Source organism: Rasamsonia byssochlamydoides, assembly GCF_041956645.1.
Source record: "Rasamsonia byssochlamydoides strain NRRL 3658 unplaced genomic scaffold VTN77scaffold_88, whole genome shotgun sequence".
NCBI classification, from domain to species: domain Eukaryota; kingdom Fungi; phylum Ascomycota; class Eurotiomycetes; order Eurotiales; family Trichocomaceae; genus Rasamsonia; species Rasamsonia byssochlamydoides.
Window position 1 is genome coordinate 68483 of NW_027192471.1, and position 10391 is coordinate 78873.

General features: G+C 53.2%; 2 protein-coding genes across 2 annotated transcripts; one reads left to right on the forward strand and one right to left on the reverse strand.

Annotated features, from left to right (window-relative positions):
- Positions 1-1187: 1187 nt before the first annotated feature.
- VTN77DRAFT_9382 (uncharacterized protein) lies at positions 1188-5240 on the reverse strand (the record flags this gene model as incomplete). Its single annotated transcript, XM_069425984.1, has 3 exons — positions 1188-1906; positions 1963-4670; positions 4798-5240. The coding sequence occupies 3 exons, from the start codon at positions 5238-5240 to the stop codon at positions 1188-1190; spliced, it is 3870 nt and encodes a 1289-aa protein (XP_069273904.1).
- Positions 5241-6534: 1294 nt separating this feature from the next.
- On the forward strand, positions 6535-8417 carry VTN77DRAFT_9383 (uncharacterized protein; the record flags this gene model as incomplete). Its single annotated transcript, XM_069425985.1, has 3 exons — positions 6535-6558; positions 6626-6751; positions 6840-8417. 3 exons carry the CDS (start codon positions 6535-6537, stop codon positions 8415-8417), a joined length of 1728 nt encoding a protein of 575 aa, XP_069273905.1.
- Positions 8418-10391: the final 1974 nt, after the last annotated feature.

Sequence of the window (10391 nt, forward strand, 5' to 3'; positions counted from 1 at the left end):
TCCGTCCGAGGTTTGGGTTTGTCGGATATATTATATGTCCCTCAACTGTACTGTACAATAATAAACCATTGTAATCTAGCCTTCTTTGGGGTGATGACGGAAATTTTCTCTTCTTGATTGTGTTCTTTCTTCTTCTCCTTCTTTCTTCTTCTCTTTACCCTTTTTGTTTGTTTTGGAGTTTTTGGAGTTTCTTTTAACTTTGACAAGGGTCAGCATTTACAGAGTACATTACATACATGCCCACGGATTGGATTGGATTGAAGTGGATTGATTGGTTTGTACCGGATTGGCCTGGATTGGCAATTGAACTCAATTCACAGAAGATTTGAACTCTCAGAAGACTCAAAATTCTGCAGAAGGAAGAGTCGGGACTAGGTACTCTACTGTACTTGTACTGTACCTAACAGAAATAAAACAAAATACACATACACTCATCCATCCATCTCCATCTAGATCTAGATCTTGATCTTGATATATATATATAGCGTTACGTGTAGCAAGCACTATGACCGTGACGATAACCATGCAGGACTCTCCCTCTCCCTCTCTTCCTCTCTTTCTATTGATTGCCTATATATAACCAACGGGACAAATTCCTAGCCCTAGGCCCTATCTCTACCTAGGTATTGCGTTGACAACGTGTTTAGAACTGAAGGATAAGCACCTACTACCTACCGAGGATGTTGCTCTCCCTATTTGTTACATTAATACGAATCTGAATCTGGAACAAAAAAAATAAAAAGCAATGTTGGTCGCTGCAAATGGAAACGCTTCCATTAATGCTAGTCTTCCAAGATATGGCAAAGAATGGGAGAAAGAGAGTGAGAAAAAAAAAAGAGAAAGAGAGAGAGCAAGATTGATGTAATGTATGACAGAGCTACTGCTAATGTTCGCTCAGTAATAAAACAGACAGAAGAAAATAGAAGTAGAGGTTCCCTGACTCGCAGGCAGAACAGAACCAAAAAAAAAAAACAAAGAATCCATTACAAGAACGCCATATGCAAAATGTCCGGGTTGCTCGCTCCGTTGGTAATAAAGGAAAAAAAAAAAGGCAGAAGACAGAAGACAAGACAAAAAAAGCGCAAGTGAAGGAATATCATCCGCAATCGCCAAAAAGACAAATCCGGTGACGGTGGTATAATAGTATAGGTATTTGTACATTGTGCAAACCATGCCTGCTCTTCATTTCAGCTCGACTCGTCAAGGTCTCTCTCCGCCATACGGCGTTGATCTTTGCGCTTGTTCACGATTTCCTCGAGAATATCCAGCCGCTCGCGAGTTACGCGAATGGCATGGTCCATCTCGCGCTCCGTCATCCTCACCTCATCCAACCTGCCAGCCAGATCCTTACTGCGCAGCTTCTGCCGTCGCGCACGCTGACTGTCCGCGACTGGAAAGCTGAAGCCGTCCATGCCGACCCGCTCTTCCAGCCAGTTCCACAGTTCAGTCTCTTCCCTCCGCCACATTTCTTCATAAGCAGCGAGTCGTTGAGGCATTGTCAATCCCCGGTACCCGACCTCGGGAGATATCGTAGGCGACGGAGCTGGGCCCCGAGAGTAGATCGTAAATAGCAAGAGCGCAATAATTCCAAGCGCAACATGTGCGCTCCACAGCGGTTTCAACGCGCTGATAACAGGACCGAGAGGTTCTCGAAGAGGCTCCAGAACACCCCATGATTGCGATTCGCGTTTGCTAGCCTCAAGTGCTGCAGTGGCGGCGGCCGCCGCAGCCGCCTTAGTTTCGCTTCCAGGAGTTGCACCCCCTTTCTTTCGTCGACCCTTGCCCGCCTTGCCACTCTTTAAGGCGCCGTCAGTACGACCGCGGGGAGCCACAGCCGCCTTCAGGGCTTTCACCAGATCGTTGCCAAAACTGGTCTGACCATCAATAGCACCCTTTTCGATCGGTCCTTGAGCATTGTCAGTATGTAGCCTGCACAATATGAGGAGAAAACGTCAAACTCACCCTTCAGCCAGCTCTTTCCAGACCACTCAATCGCGCAAGACATGAAGAATCGGGTCTGATTGCCCGCCGCCCATGTGAAGAGATATTTTGTCTTCACGCAGAATACATTGCCGCTGGGAACGTCCGGCGTCTGGGTCGAGAGCGTCACGAGAACTGCTTTTTCCAGATCGAAAAAGTCTAAAGTCTCCGTGCTGATGCACTTGGTCTGTTTTGGACCAATCGATCCATTCAGAGGCTTGATGTACGAATACTGCCGGGTTTTATTATCATTATTCAAGCCCTTCTTGTCATCCTCGAACTGCAACTCGGTAGACTTCTGCTCCTCCACCAGGAACTTGGTCATGAACGCTCCCGAGGCGGGTCCAAACACCATGTTGTACACCTGGCCCAGCGGCGCCGGAATGATGTCGTCCTTGACGACCTTGTCGTACCGCCCGGCAGGGTCGTTCAACTCGGTGGGGGCGTGGGTTGCTGGTCCTGGGAAATCGCCGCTCGCATCGCCTTTGGCCGTCCCATTCTTGTCCCCATTTTTAGCATCAGTTGTGGAAGAGAGCGATGGTACTGACGCCGACGTCGTCCCTAAGCCGTTCGCCGAGGTCTTCCGGCTGAGAGGCTTGTTCGATTCCGCTGTCTCGCTCCCAACAATGCTTCCCTCACCGGCATCTTCCAAGTCACCCATGCCCTCGTTATCCTCATCCTCGTCGTAGATCTCGTCATCCTCATCAGCTTCGTCGCTAGCCGCGTCGCTCTCGTCGGCCTTTTCGGTCTTATCACCGAGGCCCTGATCGATACGGACGCCGTTAACGTAGCTCTTCAAGGACGGATGGTTGATCTTCCAGATGTTGACCATCAAGTCATAGGTGGCTTCGCGACTGAGCAGACTGCGGAACGTATGTCGCGCATGGAGAGTCTGGATCGCAATGGCATTGGGGAAGACCACCGCAGTGTTCTCCTTCTCAATGGCAACGATCTCGTCGAAACTAATGACGAGAGTCGTGACCCAGCCCAAGATATTGCTCGAGAAGCAGATGTGGCCCTCGGAGATGTAGATACGGCCAGCGAGAATAATCTCCCGCTGCAGCGCGCAACTGTAATCTTCAATCAGAAAATCGTCCTCTGGCACGCTCCGGAACAGTTGATGGAAGTCCCGATTGCGTTTCTTGCTAGCGACAGCGAAGCCCGTCAGCCGCGGAACGCTCGAATTGGCGCCCGGCACGCCCAGTGACACGGCGCTCGTTCCATTGGCGGCGGTAGTAGAACCCGTTGCTCCTGAGGAGCCACGATGGCGACGCTTGGCCAGACGGCTGCGCACACTGCCATTCCGTTTGATGCCACCGGTCTCTCCATCGATGACGCTCCCACTGGGAGTTTGTTCTCCGCTGGTCTCCTTGGTCAAAGGGGCCCCTGAGGAGCGGGCATCAACGCCGCCGCCGTCTTCTGCCCCGGCGGCGGGCGGAGTTGCGGAACGATCGGATGACGACTTCTCGTACGCGAGGGAGATAGCCTTTGCGGCTCGTAGATCCTCAATCCGTGCGGACATTTCGTCTCTCCGCGCGATAGCGGCGGATTTACGAGTCTCGACTGGCATATCTGGTTTCGTGATGACGACGCCATCTTTGGTGGTGACAACGCCGCTCGTGGGTGCATCAATGTCAAGGTGGCTAAAGTTCAAGTCCCCGCTGCCGAGGGTATTGACCGCGAGCTCCTTCCTCTGCTCCTTACCACGACTGTTGTCTGATTCCGACGATGCGCCTGCCTGACCATCTGCGGTACCATCCGTGGATTGCTTTCCCATATCGGGTGGTTGCGTCACGCTGCGATTCTTAGCCTGAGCACCAAGACTGCTGCTGATCGTTGACGCAGCGTTCTGGGCGGCTGAGAACATGGACGAGAAGAACCCACTCTGAATCGCCGACGGCGTCCGCGAGCCGGAAGGTCGAGACTCCTCCGTTGCTTGAGAAAGGGTTGTCGACTGCGACAGCTTGCTCGGAGGATGGGCAGCGGCGGCAGACGCGGAGCGCACCCGACGGTGAGACATCATGTTGCCAGAGGGGCTCACGACAGTACCAGGGGGCAAGTTTTCTTCTGAAATCTTGGGCTTGATCGACTCTGGAGAGGCTGTGAAATCCGTTGTGAACACTTTGCTCAGGGCTGCGCTGCGCGGCTCCGTTGGGGTCGGCGGAGTCACGGTAGTGACCACTGCCGGAATGCTCGTCGCCGGAGGAGTCCGTATTTCTCGTCTCTCGTCGGTCTTGCTCGGGTTAGCGAGGATCTTGAGAGGTGGCAGAGGAGGCGGCGGGCTGTCGACGCGTCTAGCCGCCCGGTTCTCCGACAGACTGTTCCGTCGACTGCTGCTGCCCAGGAGGCTGCGCCTCCGACTCCCGGATGACTGAGACGATCTGCGATCGGGACTGACACTGGGGCTTTTCTTGTCCTGGGAAGGGGTGAAGGCATCCCTCAACCTTCTTGCGGGAGACACACTTCGTTTCTTGGAACTTTCTGGTAACGGGGGACCAGATGCTGTTGCCGTAACCCCAAGAAAGCCCGGAAAGGGTTCGGTTGCGGAGAAGCTGTGTCGCCGGGAAGGAGACTCAGCGTCCATATCTGCTGCGTCCGACCCGTTGCCGTCCACCATCGTAGTGGTGATAAGCGGAGAAGACGCAGTCAGGTAGCCAGTATGGGAGTCGCGCGAGACAAGCGGCGGGGTTCTGGATAGACGCTCCTCATTAGCTCCCAATGATCGCACGACGTAGTTCCAGCATAATGTGTATCTTCAACCAGTTCTGTCGCAATTCTTCCCGCTGCAACAACGTCAAAGAACAACATCCTACTTACTGATCCGGCTCTGAATCATCCGTCAAGAGATTGTTACTGCCGCCCGAGTGGTCCTGCGCACTCCCACTTCCATTGGCGGGGGCGTCCTCTGCTGATGGCGGAGCGCCGCCATCAGCACTCTGCTGGTTGGACGAGTCTGCAGAGGCAGTAGTAGACGCGCTCAGTCTGTTGTTGTTGGCGGTGGTATTCTTCTTCTTGCGGCGGTTGGCCAGCAGCTTGGAGATGCCCTTGGAGGAGTCGTCAGCCGCGGGGTCTCCGCTGGTCTTGGGTCGCGGCATTTCCGAAGTCGAATCGACGGAGGAGCGTCCATTGCTGCGGCTGGAGCTGGTGACGCTCTCGAGATCCTGAAACGAGGTGGTTTGGCTGCGATTGGAACGAGAGAAGACCTTCTTGAATCCGCCAGCGGAGGAAGGGTTGGGTGAAGATTCCTGGACGCCGTCCATCAGGATCTGATCCACCCCGGCTCTGAGGCTCGCTGGATCGTCACAGGACCTCTCCAATTCAGGCTGCAGAAAAGAAGCGTCTACAGCGGCTGGATTGGCAGGCCGGGGTTACATCGATCAAGCATGGAGGGAGAGCAAGATGGAGCCAGTCAGCACGGCTGCAGTCTGGCGAGCCCACCAGATGAGGGAGAAAGGAAACGACTGCGGGCGAGAGCGATCAGAGGAGCGCGGCGATCAAAGACACGGTAGAGAAGCAGCCGGCGGCATTGTCCAGAGATGATGCGGAGCGGGATGTTGGGCTCAGAGAGGGGGATGGGAGATCGTAGGGGAGAAGATTGAGGGGATGAGATGGAATCCCTGCGCTGACAGCTGAAGCCGTACCTAGTTATTTAGCTGTCGAATCGTGGTTGACTAGCTGGACTGGGCCTGGGGGGGAACGGGGCAGCGGTGGTGTCTCCCGTTAGTCCTGTTCCGGCCTAATTTGGTGGTGAGGAAACGACACTACTCCAAGTCTCCAGAGGAGCAGCCGCGGAGGACCTGGTGGGAAGTGGGCTAAGGAAGGAGCCACTGCCGGGGAGTCAGCTAGCTTAAAGAGGAAGCGGCGGTCTGTCAGGGTGTACTATTACTCCGTACACCGGTGCACCGGTGTACGGAGTATGGAGTATCCGGACGGAATACGGGAGTCCTCCGTACCTTGTTCTTGTCCCCTTGGCCCGGGGCTCAAGAATGGGAAGGGATATTGAATTAAGGAGAGTATGGAGTAATAATAGCAATTGAATTCCGGCACTTTCTCTACGGAGTAGTCAATGGTCAAGGATGATGGCCTTAATCCCAGTCTGCCTTGCCAACAGGTTCAGGCAACCATCCCCCGTCACATGTCACAAGCCGCGAGTGGCCTGAGGAAACCAACTGCATCAGGCTCAAGGTCACCTGCCCATCATCAAATAGCAGATGTAGATAAAGATTGCTTTATTTCAGTCTCACCATTAACTCATATGTCATTGCTAGTTTGCAAACATCCTGGCAATAATAGCTATTACAAGAGAGAACCGTCATCACCGTTCGTTTTTGTATTGTGACTGCCACATGACGGAGTGACGGATTCGGCCACTCCCCGCGTCATCTTTCCACCCTACCGGTACTCTCCTCCATCCGTGTTTTTGTCCGACTTCCCTCTTCCTAGTGCTGCTTCGACATTTCTTCCCTCCACAGAAGCTGTTTCACAGTTGAGAGAGGGCGGCTCAGTGTTGTATCGGAGAGACTCGGTGGGGGCCTCTCCTGAGTTCTCAGCGACATGGAGGCGGTTCCCTTGACCTTGGTATGGGAACTCCCCCTGTCGTATCCTCGTAAAGACGAATACGCTAACAAGAAATGAACTGTCTCAGGCACATACACACGCGCGTAATGCCGTCTTGGAAACTCGCAAGTCAAACCCCGTGGCAGCCAGCGAGGAGCATGATCTCGCCGCCGGAGAGTTTGCAACCGCCGCCCAGAACTGCTCCGACCTCTACGTACGTATATCTAGATACAATATTTTTCGTCTTGGGGATGATACTGTGGCAACTGCGGCGCTGACAATTCCCTTTCTTCACTTACCAGGCCTTGCGCACGCTCCAGCTGCTCGAACAAGAACACAAGCGGCTGGCCGCCGTCCTCCGCGCCCAGCACGAGCATCCTGCCAGCGCCGCTCCCGCAGAGCCCGCCTCTCCTCCGCCGCCAGCGTCCCACCCGCGAACCCCTGACTCCGCTCCTTCCAAGACTGCTCCCGCTCCCGCCCCAGCAGCAGATCAACAACAGCACCCGCCCCGACTGCCCGGTCACAACCGCTCACTGCAGAGAGACACGTCGTCGATCGCCAGTAACCTAGCATCAGCCCGAGGCATCCCCGCCCACTCGCGTCGTGGCTCCCCTGCCTCTGCTACCGTGTCCGCTCAGCATGCGGGAGCGCAGATGACCGAGTCGCCCGGGCGGGCGAAGACAGGAGATACTCGACTGCGAGAGACGCACTCCTACAGTACCCGGGATCGCAGTGGCCGCATCGGCGCGGCTCTCAAGCAGCCCTGGTCCCCCCCGCCCATCAGTCCGACGGAGATCACCTCGCAACAGATCGTGCCCCCAGACGCCCACGAGCCTGAACGGCCCAGAGGCCGTCTGGTGTCCGATGAACCGTTTCAGCGCTTCTATTCCACATTTGAAGGCCTCATCTCCAAGCTCTCCGCGCCACTGGCCTTTGCCGGACTGCCCCTGGGAACAGACACCTCCGGCCAAACAGAATTGGCTCGCCAGAAGTCTCCAGCTGAGACAAAGCTCGACCGTCACCATGCTACGTCGGATCGCTCCAGTCTCTCAGCGGAGCCAGACGTCAACCAGCTGTTTTCACGTGCGGCGCTGAGGGCCATTCGAGATGTTAATGGGTCTATGCCGGGCAGTGCCGCGGAGTCATTTTATGTGGTTCCCACCACAGGTGGGACTCTCTCCTATGCTGGGATCCTGTCTCGTGCGGAGAAGGAAGCCCGACAAAATAGTATAGATGACGGCGGAGACGACGACTTTGTCGACGCCCGTGAGACGCCGTCGTCACCAGAAATGCTGCAGAGTCTCAGTGGGACCAAAGGGAAAGCGGGCCGCGGTCCCGACAAGAACAACAAGACGCTGGAAGAGCTCCAGATGGAGAATCAGGCTCTGAAACACCTGTCCGACACGCTCTCTAAGCGACTTCACATGTGGGAAGTTAATGCGCAATCATCATCCATGGCGCTTCAGCAGTCGCTGAAGGCGATACATCAGCAGAACACAGCATCCCCGACTGCCTCGTCTGCAGTTCCTCCTTCCCACGCGGTCATACCGGGGACTGCGCCTGGAACGGCAGCTGAAACGGATCGAAGAATTAAAGAGCTCGAGGAGATGGTCAGACGCAGTGAGAAGGAACTGGAGCGGGTTGGCCGCGAGAATGAGAAACTGAAGGCGGTGCTTGGGAGGTACCGTGAAAGATGGGAGAAGCTGAAAGAAGGAGCCAAAACGCGGAGAAACGCCGAGGCAGCAGCAGCGGCGGCGGCGGGAGGAAACAGCCCGGCTGGACAGGGGACAGCTACACAGCAACAGGAAGATGATGCTCCTGCGACTCCTGTAGAGACTCCAAAAGATGTAGGTGGAGATGACGATGCAGACGAGACTTAAGGAACTACCGCACGATCCTCTTTCTCCGTGATGACGTCCACCTGTCTCTAGTGTCACAAGAGCCTCAATCATATAGCACGAAGGGACGACAATTTCCTTCTAATTGAGATCATCCTGGCAGTAATCATCGTAGGTATGCGGACTCAAGTTACGTGACACGACAAAGTATAGAATGCTACATCTGTAGACTTATTCATCCTCGTAATAGCTTGAAACAAGAGATAAGAAGAGGAAGGAAAATATTAATTCACCACACTTATTGCAGCCTAAGACTAGACAGGAGAGCCGCTGGGTTATAGATCCACAGTTTCTTGCAGGCTGTTGTATTGTGTATCTTAAGACACATCAAAGATGATTGTAGGACCTAACCTCTAAGCAAGAGATCTTATCTATCCCACCTTCCTAGTTTGGAAACTTCCCTGAATTAGTAGGGACTCACTCGTGGCAAGTGACACCATGGAAATTAAGGCGGTTATGGATCCGGACAGCGAGGTGGTTTTAGTTCTAAAACCACGACAGCAACAACAACAACCTGAGTCTCCTGATTGTTCATTAATATCAGTCCCAAAGATGCAAGTTTCATCCCGTGATCTGAGCCTTGTATCCCCGGTCTTCAAAGCCATGCTCTAGGGCAGGTTTGCAGAGAGCACCTCACTGAAAGATTCTAGGTCTGTCATAATCAACCTGGATGATGATGACCCAGAAGCCATGCTCATCTTGATGCGGATCATCCACAGCAAGTTCTACAGTGTCCCTACAGAAGTGGATTTCTCTGATCTCAAGAACATTGTAATCATGGTCGATAAATATGAGCTACATGAAACTGTGGTCCATTTTGTTTCGGCCTGGGCAGAAACAGCAGGTCTCTGAAAGCATATAGCCCCCACGGACCTGATGATATGGATTCTTTATCTGCTGGGTGTTCGAGCCGAGCAAAGAATTTCAAAGCCTTACCCGCCGCTGGATCTGAGAATCAAAGTCGCCCTTGGTTGCCCCATGTCTGCCTATCCCTGCTGAGATCAAAGGTCAGTCAGCCGGAACGGAACGCGAGGGGGAAAGGGGGGGAAAGACCTCTAAGATCACCCCACATGCAGTTTCATTCGTTCGTCTCACTGACTGCTGACATAGCAAGGCTCGATGTCATTCGACAATGCAAGATCGACGAGCTGGTCGATACACTACACTGAAGAAGTTTGCGAAAGAATACCTCAATCCCAAACATGGGGAATCGAAACGTAAAGAAAACCATGACGGGGAGGATTACATTACTGCCAGTAGGGCGAGGTGCAACAGGCAGAGTGACCTGATGGTGTTAGGCGGCCTGACCAGACTCCTGCATAAACTGGGCATCATGACACCTGACCGAGAGGGAGGCGACGACTACAACCCGCTATGACGATCTTTACGATAGGTTTTCGATTAATGGTCTTATCAGCATGGTCAAGGACTGTGAACTCCCGATGCTTCATTCCTTACAGGAGCCTTATATTTGGAAGCGGCTACCTTACGTAGGCAGGGAGCCTGGCTGTTTGGTACAAAGTACCCTACTTTCAGCAGTTGAATCCATTGCGCAGATTGATCAGATTTTATTTTTATATTTATTTATTTTGATTTTGATTCTATTTTACTCGTTGCAGATTTGGCCAAAAAGAGGTGCCATGACACCACCAACTTCTTTGTGAATCTGAACTAGGTACTCTGTAGCCTGCCAGCATCATTTTATTTTATCTTATTTTATTTTTCGGCGGAGTTTTTTTTGGACATATGCATGCATACATACATACCTACATACATACGTTCGGTGGTCAGTCCTTGAATCAATCCCAAATTGGATTTCTATACCATAGGGTTACATGCCCTTTCTTTGAGGGAGATCCTTGCGCTATATCCACACAATCTTCTGCAATTACTGTTCATTATTATTGAAGTTCAGTGTCATAAAGGAGGTCTCGTTTCTGTTCCACATTGGGGGGG